At 51.3% G+C, this 20,759-nt stretch overlaps 3 protein-coding genes across 5 annotated transcripts in view; all 3 read left to right on the top strand.

The window, feature by feature from the left end:
- LOC132405689 (TBC1 domain family member 9B) overlaps nt 1-5,444 on the top strand; it is an 87,477-nt gene extending 82,033 nt beyond the window's left edge. Inside the window, exon 20 of the mRNA XM_059990696.1 lies at nt 2,111-5,444. Coding sequence (XP_059846679.1) covers nt 2,111-2,770 — 660 coding nt within the window. The 3' untranslated portion in view covers nt 2,771-5,444. The remainder of the gene's footprint in view (nt 1-2,110) is intronic.
- Nucleotides 3,622-5,444, top strand: LOC132405690 (uncharacterized). 2 transcript variants are annotated; one of them, XM_059990697.1, is made up of 2 exons: nt 3,622-4,480; nt 4,525-5,444. In XM_059990697.1, exons 1-2 carry the CDS (start codon nt 3,622-3,624, stop codon nt 5,319-5,321), a joined length of 1,656 nt encoding a protein of 551 aa, XP_059846680.1. In that variant the 3' UTR covers nt 5,322-5,444. The 2 variants fall into 2 exon arrangements, with proteins under 2 accessions (XP_059846680.1, XP_059846681.1); XM_059990698.1 differs by having other exon boundaries at nt 3,980-4,969; nt 5,026-5,444.
- A 59-nt stretch (nt 5,445-5,503) lies between these two features.
- Nucleotides 5,504-20,759, top strand: part of mrnip (MRN complex interacting protein) — a 72,334-nt gene continuing 57,078 nt past the window's right edge. The window contains exons 1-2 of one of the 2 annotated variants that reach the window (XM_059990700.1): nt 5,504-5,638; nt 19,219-19,278. In XM_059990700.1, the coding sequence (XP_059846683.1) occupies nt 5,636-5,638; nt 19,219-19,278 (63 nt within the window). In that variant the 5' untranslated portion in view covers nt 5,504-5,635. Of the gene's footprint in view, nt 5,639-8,748; nt 8,832-19,218; nt 19,279-20,759 lie in introns of those variants that run through there. The other variant, XM_059990699.1, reaches the window with a different exon arrangement.

Here is a 20,759-nt window from a genome sequence, read left to right as displayed (position 1 = left end):
TTTGGCAGATGCTGGAAATCTTAAGCAACACACGCAATGTGTTGGAGGAATTCAGCAGGTCAGGCAGCGCCCATGGAGGGAAATGACTGAGTGATTGGTTGTCTGCCGAATCCAGTGATGACCTGTGCAGGAGAGTCTTTAAAGTGGAAAAGCTGTTGCCCTGGGCAGTTCCACATGACTTCTGTGCCCAGTCATGCCCTTTGCTTTCCATGAGGCATTGCAGAACCACCTTCCTGGCCGTTGGATCTCATCTACCCAGTCTGGCAGAGCTGACTACTCAGGCAGGGACAGGCATATCCATATCTCACAAGGGTACAAGGCCTGCTGGCTTCCCTCACCTGGAAATAAATCATTCTCCTTTCACATGTTCCTTCTGGTCTCACTTAACACCCGCCTGCTCATACTCCTCCCCCTCTCCTACCTTCTGATTCTGATATCTGCTCCCTTACTTTCCAGTCCTGATGAAGGGTCTCGGCCCAATTCCCCTCCATAGATGCTGCCTGACCTACTGAGCTCTGGTATCCTGTTTGAGATGTCCATCTTATCATACCAGGCGACCGTTCAGTGTTACAACAGGAGGGTATCTCTTCCTCCTTGACTTAAAATGGGGCATCCCAGCAATGTAGTGGTTAGCGTAACACTTCACAGTGTCAGTAATCGAGCTTCCATTCCTACCACTGTCTCTAAATCTCACTGTGAATTCACAGCCTTCCTTGGGATGATAACGTTTCCTCCCACTCTCCAAAGAAGTTAGGGTTACTGAGTTGTGGGTTAGGGTTACTGAGTTGTGGGTTAGGGTTACTGAGTTGTGGTTTAGGGTTTGGGTTAATTAGTTGTGGTTTAGGGTTAGTGAGTTGTGGGTTTGGGTTAGTGAGTTGTGGTTTATGGTTTGGGTTAGTGAGTTGTGAGTTTGGGTTAGTGAGTTGTGGTTTATGGTTTGGGTTAGTGAGTTGTGGGTTTGGGTTAGTGAGTTGTGGGTTAGGGTTAGATAGCTGTGGTTTATGGTTTGGGTTAGTGAGTTGTGGTTTATGGTTTGGGTTAGTGAGTTGTGGGTTTGGGTTAGTGAGTTGTGGGTTAGGGTTAGATAGCTGTGGTTTATGGTTTGGGTTAGTGAGTTGTGGTTTATGGTTTGGGTTAGTGAGTTGTGGGTTTGGGTTAGTGAGTTGTGGGTTAGGGTTAGATAGCTGTGGTTTATGGTTTGGGTTAGTGAGTTGTGGTTTATGGTTTGGGTTAGTGAGTTGTGGGTTTGGGTTAGTGAGTTGTGGGTTAGGGTTAGATAGCTGTGGTTTATGGTTTGGGTTAGTGAGTTGTGGTTTATGGTTTGGGTTAGTGAGTTGTGGTTTATGGTTTGGGTTAGTGAGTTGTGGGTTTGGGTTAGTGAGTTGTGGGTTAGGGTTAGATAGCTGTGGTTTATGGTTTGGGTTAGTGAGTTGTGGTTTATGGTTTGGGTTAGTGAGTTGTGGTTTATGGTTTGGGTTAGTGAGTTGTGGGTTTGGGTTAGTGAGTTGTGGGTTAGGGTTAGATAGCTGTGGTTTATGGTTTGGGTTAGTGAGTTGTGGTTTATGGTTTGGGTTAGTGAGTTGTGGTTTATGGTTTGGGTTAGTGAGTTGTGGGTTTGGGTTAGTGAGTTGTGGGTTAGGGTTAGATAGCTGTGGTTTATGGTTTGGGTTAGTGAGTTGTGGTTTATGGTTTGGGTTAGTGAGTTGTGGTTTATGGTTTGGGTTAGTGAGTTGTGGGTTTGGGTTAGTGAGTTGTGGGTTAGGGTTAGATAGCTGTGGTTTATGGTTTGGGTTAGTGAGTTGTGGTTTATGGTTTGGGTTAGTGAGTTGTGGGTTTGGGTTAGTGAGTTGTGGGTTAGGGTTAGTGAGTTGTGGGTTAGGGTTTGGGTTAGTGAGTTGTGGGTTTGGGTTAGTGAGTTGTGGTTTAGGGTTAGGGTTAGATAGCTGTAGACGTGCTGTGTTGGTGCTGGGAACATGGCGATATTTGTGGGCTGCCCCCAGAACATCCTGGGACTGTGTTGGTTGTGATGCAGATGGTACGTTTGATTGTGTGTTTTGCTGAACTTGTGACAAATAAAGCTAATATTTGATTTGTGTTGGCTTTCACTCAGGAGCAGTTCATAGAGATGTGCAAAACTCTTTACAACATGTTCAGTGAGGACCCAGCCGAGAGTGAGCTCTACCATGCCATCGCAACTGTGGCTACGCTGCTGCTGCAGATTGGAGAGGTCGGCAAACAGTTCAGCAATCCTGTGCCCAGGAGAACTCCTGGAAATGGGGGCAACACACCGTGCGTGGCCCAGGGCAAGGAGCGGATCTGCACCCCTGAACGGGCAGGGCCCAGGATTGACCTCCAGGTGGACATCTTGAGTGATGCCCTGAGGGAGCAGGTGGAACTTACTGAAGTCGGAGCCAAGGAGAAGGAGGGCTGTTTCGCACCACTGCCCTCCGAGGAGGAGGCGAGGGACGACACGTCCATGTCCTCCTACTCTGTGGTGAGCTCGGGCTCCCTGCCCTGCGAGGAACTCTCTGATGACACCGTGCTGGTTAGCTGCGAGCGGCCGGCTGGGTCACAGGGTGTGGCGGAGGCCGACTGGTCCATTTCCTTCGAGCAGATCCTGGCCTCGGTGCTAACGGAGCCGGGCCTGGTCCAGTTCTTTGAGAAGCGGGTGGACATTGGGCCAAAGATCGCAGCCTGCAAAAGCCAAAGGGCGGTGGAGCGGCAGGTTAGCTCGTCCAGTGAGCAGGAGCTGGGGCTGTCGGCTAGCTGAATCAGCCCCTCTGCCATCCTGAGACCTAGATCTGCACAGGAGCCCCGTTTCCCGGGATCATTGTCATCCTCGAGGTTCCCCCCTCGGGTCTTCATCAGAATCCTTCAGCCAGTTCGTTGTGGTTGTTCTCGCTTGGGTCAAAGGCGCGAATATAATGATCCTTAGCAAAGTACTGATCTCACCTTGGTTGGTGAATTCCCTCCACATCCATCTGAACTTAAAATGCACCCTTACTCCTCAACAAAATCACCTGGAGATCTGATTTTGGAGCTTCAAGACAGTATTCTGTCTCTCAAAGTTGAATGCAATGAAAGAAAGCAATTTATATCTGTTTATATTAACCCCTCTGTTATAGCAGTGCTCTAGAAGATTCCTTCTGACTATAACTAGTACAGCTTTTGAATGTACCAACGTGCGTCAGCAGGGACTGTTAAATCTCACAACTCGGTGAGCTGCGAAGTAGGGACACGACAAACGGCCACGTTACTCCAGAGGAGAGCCAGCTCTGGATTAACCAGACGTCCACAGATCCAGAAACCAGCGAAGGAAAGACCGTCTCAGTATTGTGGGAGTTGAGTTGGGGATCGGTATTAACTTGTCAGTGTTAAACAGGCTCAAGTTAGTGAGATGTGGCTCAGAGAGAGGCAAACTGTGTCTTCAGGGAACAATTGTGACCAGAATATTTCTGCAGTTATAACCCTTTAGATGTAATCATGGTGATTGTGGGTGAGTGAAGGATTAACGCGGGCTGTGTGCCTGTGACCTTTGAGTGACCCGTGCCCAGGAATGAGTAAAGACAATTAACTGTGGGGATGACTCACATCCAACATTGTAATTAGGTTCAAGATTTCATGAACAACTCCCCCACACCCACCCAGAAAGATCTCCACACACACACATATACATACACACACCCCCCACACACCCACCAATACACCCCCCATATACACACCACCACACACACCCACCCATATACACACCCCCACACACACACACCCATATACACACCCCCACACAAACCCACCAATACACACACCCATATACACACCCCCACACAAACCCACCAATACACACACCCATATACACACCACCACACACACCCACCCATATACACACCCCCACCAATACACACCCCCACACAAACCCACCAATACACACACACCCATATACACACACCCACCCATATACATACCCCACACACACCCACACATGTACATACACACCCACCCATATACACCCCCCAATACACACACACCCACCAATACACACACACCCACCAATACACACACACCCACCAATATACACACCCCCCACACAAACCCACCAATACACACACACACCCACCCATATACACACACCCCCCCACACACACCCACCAATACACACACACCCCCCACACAAACCCACCAATACACACACACCCACCCATATACACACACCCCCCCACACAAACCCACCAATACACACACACCCACCCATATACACACACCCCCCCACACACACCCACCAATACACACACACCCCCCACACAAACCCACCCATATACATACACACCCACCCATATGCACGCCCCTCAGCACACACACACCCCCACACAAACCCATCCATATGCACACCCCTCACACACATACACACGCACCCCACACAAACCCACCCATATGCACACCCCTCGCACACATACACACACACCCCATACAAACCCACCCATATGCACACCCCTCAACACACACCCCCCCACACAAACCCACCCATATACATACACACCCACCCATATGCACGCCCCTCAGCACACACACACCCCCACACAAACCCACCCATATACACACCCCCACACAAACCCATCCATATGCACACCCCTCACACACATACACACGCACCCCACACAAACCCACCCATATACACACCCCCACACAAACCCACCCATATACACACCCCCACACAAACCCACCCCTATGCACACCCCTCACACACAGACACATGCACCCCACACAAACCCACCCATATAAACACCACTCACACACATACACACCCCCCACACAAACCCACCCATATACACACCCACCCATATGCACGCCCCTCAGCACACACACACCCCCACACAAACCCACCCATATACACACCCCCACACAAACCCATCCATATGCACACCCCTCACACACATACACACGCACCCCACACAAACCCACCCATATACACACCCCCACACAAACCCACCCATATACACACCCCCACACAAACCCACCCCTATGCACACCACTCACACACATACACACCCCCCACACAAACCCACCCATATACACACCCACCCATATGCACCCCCTCCCACAGACATGCACAGTTCCCAACCCTTTGTATCTTCCCCCTTCACCCTACACACATTCTCTCACCTCATCTCTCTCTCTCTTTCTCTCTCTGCCACCACCTCTGTCTCTCTTCCCCCCCCCCGTCTTTCTCTCTTCCTCTCCCTTTCACTACTCACCCATGCCTGTTTTGCCCTGCTGTGTCCATCTCATTCATAGACTGTCCACACTTACTGCCTCAGTTCTCGTAATATGACACAACCCAGGGGACTGCATGGCCTACCTTACCTGTGCCTCGTAGAGAGAATGATTGAGAAATTGATTCCTTCTGATTTGTAAATATATTCATAAATTATAATCCTTGGCTAATCAAATTCAGAGGATTTGTGCCATTATTTTACCGTAGTGTCTGATTAGTTTGAGCCATTTCATTCCCAAGGCCGATGGACAGGAGAACCGGGTCAGACAGTGCAGTTCATGAGTGTCAACATCTCTGAAGATCGATCCTGCACCCAATGTATTGAGTCATAACGGCAGCTATATTTCATCGGGAGTTTGAGAAGACATGGTAAGTCACTGAAGACTCGCAGGTTTCTACAGATCATTGTAACTGGCTGCACCACTGTCTGCTGTGGAGGGGCCACTGCAAAAAGCTGCAGAAATTGTTAACTCTACCAGCTCCTTCATGGACACTGGCCTCCCCAGCATCCAGGACACCTTGAAATGGTGATGCCTCAAGAAAGTGACACCCATCATGAAGGACCCCCCCCCCCCCCCCCATCATAAGGAAATGCCCTCTTCTCATTGCTGTGGTACACTCAACATTTTAGGGACAGCTTCTCCTCCACCATCAGATTTCTGCTGGACAGTGAACCCATCCATGATCACTTCCTCACCATTAACTTTTTGCTCTGCCTTTGTGTTGCTTTATTAATTTTATATATATTTCTTATTGTAATTTATAGTTATTTTAAAATTATATATTGCAATGTACTGCTGCCACAAAACACATTTCCACGACATATGGCAGGTGATATTAAACGATTCGGATTCCGATTCAGGACTGAAGAGATCCCCTCACCATGAACAACAATTAGATCAGGTTTCCTTCTCCAGGTTTGAGTTCAGACACCAGGGCTCCCGCTGAGACCTTCTCTACATCGGTAAGGCCTAAGGTCGATTGGAGATCGCTTTGTCGAACACCTTTGTTGCACCTACCACAAAAGGCAGGAATTCCTGGTGGCAAGCTAGTTCAATTTCACTCTCCATTCCCATAATGTCATGTCTCTCCATTGCCCTTCCTACTGCTAGGTAGGGCCACTCTCAGGTTGGAGGAGTAACACCTCATTTTCTGTCTGGGTAACCTCCAACCTGATGGCATGAACTTTGATTTATCCAACGTGTGGTAATTTCTCACCCCCCCCCTCGCTTTTTCTGTTCTCTATTCTGGCTCCCCACTCAACCCTTGTCCTCACCTGCCCATCACCTCCCTCTGGTTCTCCTGCTCCGTTTCTCTCATGGTCCAATCTCCTCTCCTTCAGATTCCTGCTTCAGCCCTGTTAATTTAGTGCAGTTGTTATTCAACCTTTAAACTTTTGCAATCTTCAAGAGAGCCGGAACCTTGTCACCACCTCTAGAGGGAGACGTTTTGCACTTTGATGGTAGTTCATGCTCACCACCGCTAGAGGGAGACGTTTTGCACTTTGATGGGAGTTCATGCTCACCACCGCTAGAGGGAGACGTTTTGCACTTTGATGGGAGTTCATGCTCACCACCGCTAGAGGGAGACGTTCTGCACTTTGATGGAAGCAAGAGTCAAGACTTTAATCCCAGTACACAAGTGTAAAGGAGATGACAATAATTGTTACTCCGGATTTGATGCAGCACAAAAAAACACAATAAAACCAGGAACACCAGTATAGATAGCTTATATACATCGATTGATCAGTCATAGTAAAGTACAGCATAGAAACAAGCACATTGGCTTATCTAGTCCGTGCTGAACTGCCTACTAACATAAACCTGCACCGGGACCATATCCCGAATGTCCATGTTCCTATACAAACGTATCTAAAATCAAGTTTGCATGCACCACTTGTGCTGGCAGCTTGTTACGCACCTTCACTGCTGTCTGAAGTCACCCTTAAATATTTTACCTTTTGCCCTTAACCCATGGTTTCTGGTTGTAGTTCCACCCATCTAACCACAGGGGGAAAAGCATGCTTGCATTTACCCTATCTATACCCCTCATAATTTTGCATACCTCTATCAAATCTCCTCTCAATCTCCCACCTTTCAAGTCTGAACCTATTCAATAATTTGTTATAACTCAGGTCCTCCAGTCCTTGTAAATTTTCTCTGCACTTTTTCAACCCCACGTACATCTTTGCAAAACTGAACACAATACTCCAAATTAGGCCTCGCCAATGTCTTATATAACTTCAACATATTATGATTATTCTGTCCCTTTAACTTACTCCAAAATAGATCTAAACCATTCCTTCCATTTGATGTAAAATTCTGAAACCCAGGATCGAATATAAGGCACTGGTGGATATTGTGAGTAGTTTAATGCCCCTTATTGATGAAATGATGTGCTGACATTTGAGAGAGTCCGGAGGATGTTAGCAAGAATGATTGCAGGAATGAAAGGTGACATGAGGAGTAGTTGATGGCTCTGGGTCTGTACTTAAGAATTCTGTTTGAAAGGTTCGGATAGAGTGGATGTGGAGAGGATCTTGCCTGGTGAGGGAGTTTAGGACCAGAGGGCACAGCCTTAGGACTGAGGTACATCCATTTGGAACAGAGATAAGGAATTTCTTCAGCCAGAGGGTAGTGAATCTGTGGAATTTATCGCCACAGCTACAGAGGCAGTTATTGGGTGTATTTAACCTGCAGGTTGGTTGGTTTATGTGCCAATGGTTACAGGAAAAAGGGTTGAGAGGGAAATGGATCAGCCATGATGAATTGGTGGAGCAGACTCGATGGGTTGAATTGCCTAATCCTGATCCCAAGGCTTATGGTGTTATTTGGTACCTAGTTCAATGTCAGCTACCTCTACCACCACGTTCTGCTCCAGTTATCCAAGCAGTCCCTCGACCTTTTCTTTCCATACCCACTATCTGGTCGCCATTGTCACCTGCTGCCTACGCCCACCTCAGCCTGTAGGTCCCCCCTCGCCTTAACCCTATGTCTCCCGGTCACTGTCCATAGCAGTGAGACTTGCCTTTTATGTTGACTCTCCTAGAATCAATTAAATTGGGGTAGATGATTTATTTCAATCATATTTATAAATCAGTGACGTGAAATTTGTTGTTTTGCGTCGCAGTACAGTACAAACACAGGATTACTATAAATTACAAACTGTATCAACCATTTCAGAACCTGCAGCCCAAAGGCCGTAATGCAACTTGGTGTTTTTTCTGCGGCTGCTGGTGCGCGGACTCCCACCAATAGGCGGCGCGCCATGCCGACCGGCAGGAGATACTGCGCATGCGTCTTGTGCCGCCGGTTGGGAGGAGGGAGGCGTATGTGTGTTGTGGTTCGCTGATCGGGGAGGGAGGAACGCCGCACGTGGAAAGGGAGGTTTTACGCGTGCGTGTTGCGATTGGTTGCCGGCGGGGCTGGAAGACGTCGTCGATTGGCGGGCAGCTGCGGTTTCCATGGAAACGGCTTAGCGCGGGAGGCCTGAGGCAGCGGCGATGGCGCAGCGGTTCCTGGCGCTGAGGTGTTGTTCTTGCCAGACGTACCAGGTGCAGCAGGTAGGGAGCCATCGGGGTGGAGTGGCCGTGAGGACGGCAATCAGAGCTCTGCATGACTGGGAGTGGGATCAGGTTAACTGAGTGTGCAAGAATAGGCGAATTGACATTCGGGACAATTAGGGTTAGAACAGTCCAGGCCGGGGACAGGCCGTTCGTGGAACAGTCCAGCCCGGGGTCAGGCCGTTCGTGGAACAGTCCAGCCCGGGGTCAGGCCGTTCGTGGAACAGTCCAGGCCGGGGACAGGCCGTTCGTGGAACAGTCCAGGCCGGGGTCAGGCCGTTCGTGGAACAGTCCAGGCCGGGGTCAGGCCGTTCGTGGAACAGTCCAGGCCGGGGTCAGGCCGTTCGTGGAACAGTCCAGCCCGGGGTCAGGCCGTTCGTGGAACAGTCCAGGCCGGGGACAGGCCGTTCGTGGAACAGTCCAGGCCGGGGACAGGCCGTTCGTGGAACAGTCCAGGCCGGGGACAGGCCGTTCGTGGAACAGTCCAGCCCGGGGTCAGGCCGTTCGTGGAACAGTCCAGCCCGGGGTCAGGCCGTTCGTGGAACAGTCCAGCCCGGGGACAGGCCGTTCGTGGAACAGTCCAGGCCGGGGACAGGCCGTTCGTGGAACAGTCCAGCCCGGGGACAGGCCGTTCGTGGAACAGTCCAGGCCGGGGTCAGGCCGTTCGTGGAACAGTCCAGGCCGGGGTCAGGCCGTTCGTGGAACAGTCCAGCCCGGGGTCAGGCCGTTCGTGGAACAGTCCAGGCCGGGGACAGGCCGTTCGTGGAACAGTCCAGGCCGGGGACAGGCCGTTCGTGGAACAGTCCAGGCCGTTCGTGGAACAGTCCAGCCCGGGGTCAGGCCGTTCGTGGAACAGTCCAGCCCGGGGTCAGGCCGTTCGTGGAACAGTCCAGCCCGGGGTCAGGCCGTTCGTGGAACAGTCCAGGCCGTTCGTGGAACAGTCCAGCCCGGGGTCAGGCCGTTCGTGGAACAGTCCAGCCCGGGGTCAGGCCGTTCGTGGAACAGTCCAGCCCGGGGTCAGGCCGTTCGTGGAACAGTCCAGGCCGGGGACAGGCCGTTCGTGGAACAGTCCAGCCCGGGGTCAGGCCGTTCGTGGAACAGTCCAGCCCGGGGTCAGGCCGTTCGTGGAACAGTCCAGCCCGGGGTCAGGCCGTTCGTGGAACAGTCCAGCCCGGGGTCAGGCCGTTCGTGGAACAGTCCAGCCCGGGGACAGGCCGTTCGTGGAACAGTCCAGGCCGGGGACAGGCCGTTCGTGGAACAGTCCAGGCCGGGGACAGGCCGTTCGTGGAACAGTCCAGCCCGGGGTCAGGCCGTTCGTGGAACAGTCCAGCCCGGGGTCAGGCCGTTCGTGGAACAGTCCAGCCCGGGGTCAGGCCGTTCGTGGAACAGTCCAGCCCGGGGTCAGGCCGTTCGTGGAACAGTCCAGCCCGGGGTCAGGCCGTTCGTGGAACAGTCCAGGCCGGGGACAGGCCGTTCGTGGAACAGTCCAGGCCGGGGACAGGCCGTTCGTGGAACAGTCCAGGCCGGGGACAGGCCGTTCGTGGAACAGTCCAGGCCGGGGACAGGCCGTTCGTGGAACAGTCCAGGCCGGGGACAGGCCGTTCGTGGAACAGTCCAGGCCGGGGACAGGCCGTTCGTGGAACAGTCCAGGCCGGGGACAGGCCGTTCGTGGAACAGTCCAGGCCGGGGTCAGGCCGTTCGTGGAACAGTCCAGGCCGGGGTCAGGCCGTTCGTGGAACAGTCCAGGCCGGGGTCAGGCCGTTCGTGGAACAGTCCAGGCCGGGGTCAGGCCGTTCGTGGAACAGTCCAGGCCGGGGACAGGCCGTTCGTGGAACAGTCCAGCCCGGGTCAGGCCGTTCGTGGAACAGTCCAGCCCGGGGTCAGGCCGTTCGTGGAACAGTCCAGCCCGGGGTCAGGCCGTTCGTGGAACAGTCCAGCCCGGGTCAGGCCGTTCGTGGAACAGTCCAGCCCGGGGTCAGGCCGTTCGTGGAACAGTCCAGGCCGGGGTCAGGCCGTTCGTGGAACAGTCCAGGCCGGGGACAGGCCGTTCGTGGAACAGTCCAGGCCGGGGACAGGCCGTTCGTGGAACAGTCCAGGCCGGGGACAGGCCGTTCGTGGAACAGTCCAGGCCGGGGACAGGCCGTTCGTGGAACAGTCCAGGCCGGGGACAGGCCGTTCGTGGAACAGTCCAGGCCGGGGACAGGCCGTTCGTGGAACAGTCCAGGCCGGGGACAGGCCGTTCGTGGAACAGTCCAGGCCGGGGACAGGCCGTTCGTGGAACAGTCCAGGCCGGGGACAGGCCGTTCGTGGAACAGTCCAGGCCGGGGACAGGCCGTTCGTGGAACAGTCCAGGCCGGGGACAGGCCGTTCGTGGAACAGTCCAGGCCGGGGACAGGCCGTTCGTGGAACAGTCCAGGCCGGGGACAGGCCGTTCGTGGAACAGTCCAGGCCGGGGACAGGCCGTTCGTGGAACAGTCCAGGCCGGGGACAGGCCGTTCGTGGAACAGTCCAGGCCGGGGACAGGCCGTTCGTGGAACAGTCCAGGCCGGGGACAGGCCGTTCGTGGAACAGTCCAGGCCGTTCGTGGAACAGTCCAGGTCGTTCGTGGAACAGTCCAGCCCGGGGTCAGGCCGTTCGTGGAACAGTCCAGGCCGGGGACAGGCCGTTCGTGGAACAGTCCAGGCCGGGGACAGGCCGTTCGTGGAACAGTCCAGGCCGTTCGTGGAACAGTCCAGGCCGGGGACAGGCCGTTCGTGGAACAGTCCAGGCCGGGGTCAGGCCGTTCGTGGAACAGTCCAGGCCGGGGTCAGGCCGTTCGTGGAACAGTCCAGGCCGGGGTCAGGCCGTTCGTGGAACAGTCCAGGCCGGGGACAGGCCGTTCGTGGAACAGTCCAGGCCAGGGACAGGCCGTTCGTGGAACAGTCCAGGCCGTTCGTGGAACAGTCCAGGCCGGGGTCAGGCCGTTTGTGGAACAGTCCAGGCCGTTCGTGGAACAGTCCAGGCTGGGGACAGGAAGTTCGTGGAACAGTCCAGCCCGGGGTCAGGCCGTTCGTGGAACAGTCCAGCCCGGGGACAGGCCGTTCGTGGAACAGTCCAGGCCGGGGACAGGCCGTTCGTGGAACAGTCCAGGCCGGGGACAGGCCGTTCGTGGAACAGTCCAGGCCGGGGACAGGCCGTTCGTGGAACAGTCCAGGCCGGGGTCAGGCCGTTCGTGGAACAGTCCAGGCCGGGGTCAGGCCGTTCGTGGAACAGTCCAGGCCGGGGTCAGGCCGTTCGTGGAACAGTCCAGGCCGGGGTCAGGCCGTTCGTGGAACAGTCCAGGCCGGGGTCAGGCCGTTCGTGGAACAGTCCAGCCCGGGGTCAGGCCGTTCGTGGAACAGTCCAGCCCGGGGTCAGGCCGTTCGTGGAACAGTCCAGGCCGGGGACAGGCCGTTCGTGGAACAGTCCAGGCCGGGGACAGGCCGTTCGTGGAACAGTCCAGGCCGTTCGTGGAACAGTCCAGGCCGTTCGTGGAACAGTCCAGGCCGTTCGTGGAACAGTCCAGGCCGTTCGTGGAACAGTCCAGGCCGGGGTCAGGCCGTTCGTGGAACAGTCCAGGCCGGGGACAGGCCGTTCGTGGAACAGTCCAGGCCGGGGTCAGGCCGTTCGTGGAACAGTCCAGGCCGGGGTCAGGCCGTTCGTGGAACAGTCCAGGCCGGGGTCAGGCCGTTCGTGGAACAGTCCAGGCCGGGGTCAGGCCGTTCGTGGAACAGTCCAGGCCGGGGTCAGGCCGTTCGTGGAACAGTCCAGGCCGGGGACAGGCCGTTCGTGGAACAGTCCAGGCCGGGGTCAGGCCGTTCGTGGAACAGTCCAGCCCGGGGTCAGGCCGTTCGTGGAACAGTCCAGGCCGGGGACAGGCCGTTCGTGGAACAGTCCAGGCCGGGGACAGGCCGTTCGTGGAACAGTCCAGGCCGTTCGTGGAACAGTCCAGCCCGGGGTCAGGCCGTTCGTGGAACAGTCCAGGCCGGGGTCAGGCCGTTCGTGGAACAGTCCAGGCCGGGGTCAGGCCGTTCGTGGAACAGTCCAGGCCGTTCGTGGAACAGTCCAGGCCGGGGTCAGGCCGTTTGTGGAACAGTCCAGGCCGGGGTCAGGCCGTTCGTGGAACAGTCCAGGCCGGGGACAGGCCGTTCGTCGAGCAATCCAGCCACAGATTACAGCAAGAAATAGAAAATAGGTCAGAAGGGCAAAGTTACGATAGTGTTGGGAGATTTTTACATGCACATCAATTGGGGAAAATCAGACTGGTAATGGATTTCAAGAGAGTTAGTTTATTGAATGCTTGTGAGGTGGCTTTTTAGGGCAACTTGTTGATGAACTTACTAGGGCATCAGCTGTACTGGATTGGGTGTTATGAAATAAACAGACTATTAGGGAACTTAAGATAAAAGAGCCCTTGGGAGCCAATGATCACAATATGATTGTGTTCAACTTGAAATTTGATAGAGAGAAAGTAAAGTCTGATGTAGCAGTATTTCCGTGGAGTAAGGGAAATTACAGTGGTATGAAAGAGGAGTTGGCCAAAGTGAATTGGAAGGCGATGCTGGCAGTGATGTCAGCAGAGCAGAAATGATGTGCATTTCTGGGAAAAATGAGGAAGGTGCAGGTCTGCTGTATTTCAAAAATTGAGAAATACTCAAATGGCAAAATAGTTCAACTGTGGCTGACAAGGGAAGCTGAAGCTAATGTAAAAACAAAGGAGGGAGCGTGCAATAAAGCAAAAATTAACAGGAAGATTGGAGGTTGGGAAGCTTTTAAAAACCTACAGAGCGCAACTAAAAGAATCATCAGAAGGGAAAAGATGAAAATTGAAAGCAGGCTAGTAAACAATGGCAATGTGGATCATAAAAGCTTTTTCAAGTATGTAAAAAAATAAAGGAGAGATGCGAATGGATATAGGACTGCTAGAAAATGAGGTCGGAGAAGTAATAATGGGGGACAAGGAAATGGCTGATGAATTAATGAGTATTTTGCTAGTGGAAGACACTAGCAATATACCTGATGTTGTAGTGGGTGAAGGAAGAGAAGTGAGTGAGGTTACTATTACAAGAGAGAAGGTGCTCAAAAAACTGGAAGACATAAGTGTACATAAGACATAAGGGTACATAAGTCACCCAGACAAGAGGAACTGTGCCCTAGGGTTCTGAAAGAGGTAGCGTGAGAGATTGTGGAGGCATTAGTAATGATCTTTCAAAAATCATTGAACCCTGGCATGGTACCAGAGGACTGGAAATTGCAAACGTCACTTCATCCTTTAAGAAAGGAGGAAGGCAGCAGTGAAAGGAAATTTAAAGACCAGTTAGCCTGACCTCTGGTTGGGAAGGTGTTGGAGTGAGTTGTGGTTATGGAGTACTTAGTGACAGAGGACAAGCTAGGATAAAGTCAGCGTGGTTTCCTTTAGGGAAACTCCAGCCTGACAAGCGTGTTGGAATTCTTTGAGGATATTACAAGTAGGATAAATAAAGGAGACGCAGTGGATGCTGTAATTTTGGACTTTCAGAAGGCCTTTGACAAGGTGCCACACATGAGGCTGTTTACCAAGTTAAGAGCCCATGGTATTACAGGAAAGCTACTAACATGGTTAGAGCATTGACTGGATTGGTAGGAGGCAGTTACTAGGAATAAAGTGGAGCTAGGGAGCACCAGGCCATTGTCTCCTATACCATCACCAACCTTACCAGCTCTGGGGATCTCCCATCCACTGCCACCGACCTCATAGTTCCCACATATCACACTTCCTGTTTCTACCTCCTACCCAAGATCCACAAACCTGCCTGTCCAGGTAGACCTATTGCCTCAGCTTGCTCCTGCCCCACTGAACTCATTTCTGCATACCTTGACACTGTCTTATCCCCCCCCCCCGTTCAATCTCTTCCCACCTATGTTCATGACACTTCTCATGCTTTGAATTTTTTGAATTATTTTAAGTTCCCTGGCCCTCACCATCTTATTTTCACCATGGACGTCCAGTCCCTATATACCTCCATCCCCCACCGAGATGGTTTCGAAGCTCTTTGCTTTTTTTTGGATTCCAGACCTAACCAGTTCCCCTCTACCACCACTCTCCTCTGTCTAGCGGAATTAGTTCTTACTCTCAATAATTTCTCCTTTGGCTCCTCCTACTTCCTCCAAACTAAGGGTGTAGCCATGGGCGCCCGTATGGGTCCCAGTTATGCCTGCCTTTTTGTTGGCTTTGTGGAACAGTCCATGTTCCAAGTCTATATGGGTATCTATCCCCCTCTTTTCCTTTGCTACATCGACGTCTGCATGGACGCTGCCTCTTGCATGCATGCTGAGCTCGTCGACTTCATTAACTTTGCCTCCAGCTTTCACCCTGCCCTCAAATTTACCTGGTCCATTTCCGACACCTCCCTCCCCTTTCTTGATCTTTCTGTCTCCATCTCTGGAAACGGCCTATCTACTGATATCTACTATAAGCCTACAGACTCTCACAGCTACCTGGACTATTCCTCTTCCCACCCTGTCTCTTGCAAAAAGGCTATCCCCTTCTCACAATTCCTCTGTCTCCGCCGCATCTGCTCTCAGGATGAGGCTTTTCACGAAGGAGATGTCTTCCTTTTTTAAGCAAAGGGGCTTCCCTTCGTCCACCATCAACTCTGCTCTCAAACGCATCTCTCCCATTTCCCACACATCTGCCCTCACCCCATCCACCCGCCACCCCACTCGGGATAGGGTTCCCCTTGTCCTTGCCTACCACCCCACCAACCTCCAGGTCCAACGTATAATTCTCTAACTTCTGCTACCTCCAACGGGATCCAACTACCAAACACATTTTTCCCTCCCCCCCCCCCCCCACTTCTGCTTTTCACAGGGACCACTCCCTACGTGACTCCCTTGTCCACTCGTCCCCCCCCATCCCTTCCCACCGATCTCCCTCCTGGCACTTATCCTTATAAGCAGAACAAGTGCTACACCTGCCCATACACTTCCTCCGTCACCGCCATTCAGGGCCCCAGACAGTCCTTCCAGGTTAGGCGACACTTCACCTGTGAGTTGGCTGGGTGTGGTATACTGCATCCGGTGCTCCCGGTGTGGCCTTTTATATATTGGTGAGACCCGACGCAGCCTGGGAGACCGTTTTGCTGAACACCTATGCTCGGTCCGCCAGAAAAAGCAGGATCTCCCAGTGGCCACACATTTTAATTCTGCGCCCCATTCCCATTCTGTCTATCCATGGCCGCCTCTACTGTCAAAATGAATCCAAACTCAGGTTGGAAGAACAACACCTTATATACCGGCTGGGTAGCCTCCAACCTGATGGCATGAACATTGACTTCTCTAACTTCCGTTAATGTCCCTCCTCCACTTCTTACTCCATCCCTGACATATTTAATTGTTTGTTTTTTTTCTCTCTCTCTCTGCCCATCTCCCTGCCTGTTCTCCATCTCCCTCTGGTGCTTACCTCCCTTTCTTTCTTCCGAGGCCTCCTGTCCCATGATCCTTTCCCTTCTCCAGCTCTGTATCACTTTCGCCAATCACTTTTCCAGCTCTCAGCTTCATCCCACCCCCTCCGGTCTTCTCCTATCATTTCGCATTTCCCCCTCCCCCCACTACTTTCAAATCTCTTACTATCTTTCCTTTCGGTTAGTCCTGACGAAGGGTCTTGGCCCGAAATGTCAACAGCACTTCTCCCTATAGATACTGCTTGGCTTGCTGTGTTCCACCAGCATTTTGTGTGTGTTGTTGTTTTAATTTCCAGCATCTGCAGATTTCCTCGTGTTTGCTCTAGGAATAAAATGATCCTTTTCTGGTTGGCTGCCGGTGATCGGTGGTGTTCCACAGGGGACGATGATGGGACCACTTCTTTATGTGTTTATCATACAAGGAATGCTTCACGGCTCTGAGTCATGGAATTTGGATGGATGGGTGGGGGGCGGATCTCATTGAACCCTTTCTAATGTTGAAAGGCCTAGACAGAGTAGATGTGGAAAGGATGTTTTCCCATGGTCTAGGACAGGGGTCGGCAACGTTTACCACTGAAAGAGCCAATATGGACCCATTTCCCACAGAAAAGAAAACACTGGGAGCCACAAAATGAAATAACACTGCATACAACGGGTTTTTTTTGCCTTTATGCTATGTATAAACAAACTATAATGTGTTGCATTTATGAAATTGATGAACTCCTGCAGAGAAAACGAAATTACATTTCTGCATGCAACAAAAACATTTTGAACTCCGAAAAAAAGACGTTGGGTTGAAGGTTACTCCGTAGGTAGCCTACCTTGGATCGAAGAATTAAAAGAAAGCGCGCACTGGCGCGCATTGGCAGTTGTGATGTATATTAATGGTGATAAAAAACACGTTGTAGCGGTGTGCTACACGCAGCGCTAAAATAAAGACTGCAGTCAAAGGTAACTTTATTCGAACTAAACAGCCTTGCTTTAAAGCCTCCCTCAACCCGTCCCCGTGGGCGCGGATGCTCCAAAAGACACGTACTCACAAACCCCCGTAGGCTATCTCCCTTAGTCGGAACGGTAGCTAATTGTGAGCCGGTTCGGATGTGCCAGGAAACGGTGTCTCCGCAAAGTTTTCATATTGTACAAGATCACCATAATCTTCAAATTTCGAATTACATTTCAAAAGCTAACAAACCACGGGGAGCCGCATCACAGAGATCAAAGAGCCGCATGTGGCTCTGGAGCCGCAGGTTGCCGACCTCTGGTCTAGGACAAGAGGGCACAGCCCTCAGGATAGAGGGGCGTCCATTTAAAACAGCTGTGGAGAAATTTCTTTAACCAGAGGGTGGTGAATTTGTGGAATTTATTATCACAGGCAGCTGTGGAGGCCAGAACATTGGTTTATTTAAGGCAGAGCTGAATAGGTTCTTGATTGGCCATGGTATCAAAGGTGATGGGGAGAAGGCCAGGGAGTGGAGCTGAGGAGGGGGAGAAAAAGGATCAGCTATGATTGAATGGTGGAGCAGGCTCAAATGGCCTAATTCTGCTCCTATGTCTTATGGCCTTGAAACTCTCCCTCAGATCTCCCCTCACCCTCCAGCACTCCAGAGAAAACAACCCAAGTTTATCCAGTCTGTTGTGATAGCACATGCCCTCCAAACCAGTTTTATGAAGCTGCAACACAACTTCCTGATTTTGAACTCGGTGCCATGACTAATTAAAGCAAGCAATTCGTAAGCCTACTGAACCACACAGTCGATTGCTGTAGCCACTTTCAAGGAGCTGTGAACTTGGACCCCACGATCTCTGCTCAGCAACACTGCTAAGGGTCTTATCCTTACAGTGCACTGTCTCCTTGCATTTGAAAGACTGCACGGACTGGGTGTTCAACCAGAGTGCAGTAGAAGTTGAGCGACATTATCCGCTCTGGTTCAAGAGCCTGATGTTTTGGGGGGGGGGGGGGGGGTAATGAGTGTTCCTGAACCTGATGGCATGGATCCTGAGGCTCCTTCCTGATGGCAGCAGTGAGAAGAAAACATGGCCAGGGTGGTGGGGGTCCCTGATGATGGATACTGCTTTCCTGTGACAGAGCTCTGTGTAGATGTGCTCAGTGGTGGAGAGGGCTTTACCTGTGATGGACTGGGCCATTTTCACTACTTTTTGTAGGATTTTCCATACCAGACTGTGATGCACCCAGTCAATATACTCTCCACTGCACATTTACCGAAGTTTGTCAAAGCTTTAGTTGTCATGCCGAGTCTTTGCAAATTCCTAAGTAAGTGGAGGCACTGCTGTGCTTTCTTCGTAGTTGCACTTGCATGCTGGGGCCAGGACAGAATGATAACACTAATTAATTTAAAGTTGCTGATCCTCCGATGGACCTCCAGTCTCATGGGTGTTCTGCAGATTATCTCAGATTCATTAGCTCCAGTTTTAAAAAATTACACTGATTAGCAGTAACCAGGAAATCTATTCCACTATTTTGTTCAAGTAACTGTCGTTCGAAAATAGAGTATCACAGGCTATTATGCCCATGATATTGTGCCGATCTTTTAACCAACTCTTAAGATCAATCTAACCCTTCCCTCCCACATAATCCTCCATGGTTTTTTATCATGTGCCTTTCTGACAGGTTCTTAAATGTCTCTAATGTATCTGCCTCTGCCACCACCCCTGGCAGGGTGTTTAAGGCACCCACCACTCTGTAAAGGCAAAACACAACTAACCGCTGACATTTCTCCGCCCCCCCCCCCCCCCCCCCGCCACTCCCCATACATTCCTCTAATCACCTGAAAATTATGCCACCTTGTATTAGCCATTTCTGCCCTGGGGGAAAACCCCCCAGCTGTCCACTCTATGTCTCTATCATATTTTTGTAAGAAACTTGTACAATTTTAATGACATTTAATTAAGTTTTTTTTCCATTTTAGGTTAAAAAGAGCAAGAAATGGAACTGCAAATTATGTGGAGAGAAACAGTCAGTGCTGAAGGTAAGCTTCACAGTATGATTATTCTCAAAGTATGTATACCATATACAACCTTGAGGCTGTTTCGTGCAGGCAGCCACAAATCAAAGATACACCTCAAAGACTGACAAACATCTAATATGTGCAAAAAAAAATAAATCTTACAAAGAATAAAAAAGTAAATAATACACATAACACAAACTGTAGAGCCTTCAAAAGTGAGTCCACTGCCACTGAGCCAGTTCAGCACTGCAGATGGTCCAGGAGCCCGATGGCTACAAGCCACAGCCATGGCAAGAATCGGATGATTTGCAGGTGAATGTGTGGCTGATGAACAGATGCATGAAGCAAGGGTTCACATTTATGGGTCATTGAGATCTGGAAAAGGTATGACCTTTACAAGTGGGTCATTCAGTCCATCGAGTCTGCTCCATCATTCCATCGTGGCTGATCACGGATCCCACTCAACCCCATATCTCTGCCTTCTCGCCATATCCTTTGATGCCCTGACCAATCAGGAAACAATCAACTTCTGCCTTAAATATACCCACGGTCTTGGCTGCCATTGCAGTCTGCGGCAGAGCTTTCCATAGATTTACTACTCTCTGGCTAAAAAACTTACTCCTTATCTCTGTTCTAAAGGGTTACCTCTCAATTTTGAGGCTGTGCCATCTAGTTCTGGATACACCCACCATAGGAAACATCCTCTCCACATCCACCCTATTTAGTCCTTTTGATATTTGGTAGGTTTTAATGCAATTTAGGTTCCAGTGAGTTCAGGCCCAAGGCTACCAAATGTTCCTCATGTGTTAATCCCTTCATTCCCAGAATCATCCTCATGAAGCTCCTCTGGACTCTCTCCAATGACAACACATCCTTTCTGAGATAAGGGGCCCAAAACTGTTGACAGTACTCCAAGTGCAGCCTGACTAGTGTCTTATAAAGGGTCGACATTATCTCCTTGCTTCTGTATTCTATTCCCCTTGAAATAAATGCCAACATTGCATTTGCCTTCTTTACCACAGACTCAACCTGTAAATTAACCTTCTGGGAGCTTTGCGTGAGGACTCATTTTGCCCATTTTCCAATTTGTCTAAGACCTGCTGCAATAGTATTGCTTCCTCAGCACTACCAACCCCTCCACCTATCTTCATATCATCCGCAAACTTTGCCACAAAGTCATCAATTCCATTATCTAAATCATTGACAAACAATTGAGAAGCAGTGGTTCCAACAGTGACTCTTTAATCACCGGCAGCCAACCAGAAAAGGCCCCTTTATTCCCACTCGCTGCCTCTTGCCTGTCATCCATTCTGCTTGTATCTTTCCTGTAATGCCATAAGAATTTATCTTGTTAAGCAGCCTCGTGTGGCACCATATCAAATGCCTTCTGAAAATCCAATTAGATGATATCCGCTACCTCTCCTTTGTCCATCCTGCTTGTTACTTCCTCAAAGAACTCTTAACAGATTTGTCAGGCAAGATTTCCCTTTACAGAAACCATG

Source organism: Hypanus sabinus, chromosome 15 (assembly GCF_030144855.1).
Source record: "Hypanus sabinus isolate sHypSab1 chromosome 15, sHypSab1.hap1, whole genome shotgun sequence".
In the NCBI taxonomy this organism is placed as follows: domain Eukaryota; kingdom Metazoa; phylum Chordata; class Chondrichthyes; order Myliobatiformes; family Dasyatidae; genus Hypanus; species Hypanus sabinus.
The sequence above is the reverse complement of the archived record's forward strand: the minus strand, read 5'-3'. Positions and strand labels throughout refer to the sequence as shown.

Coding starts and splice junctions, on each gene's coding strand:
- LOC132405690 (XM_059990697.1), top strand. CDS start 3,622: ATGAACAACTCCCCCACACCCACCCAGAAAGATCTCCACACACACACA. Junction 4,481..4,524: donor CCATACAAACCCACCCATAT/GCACACCCCTCA, acceptor ACCCACCCATAT/ACATACACACCCACCCATAT.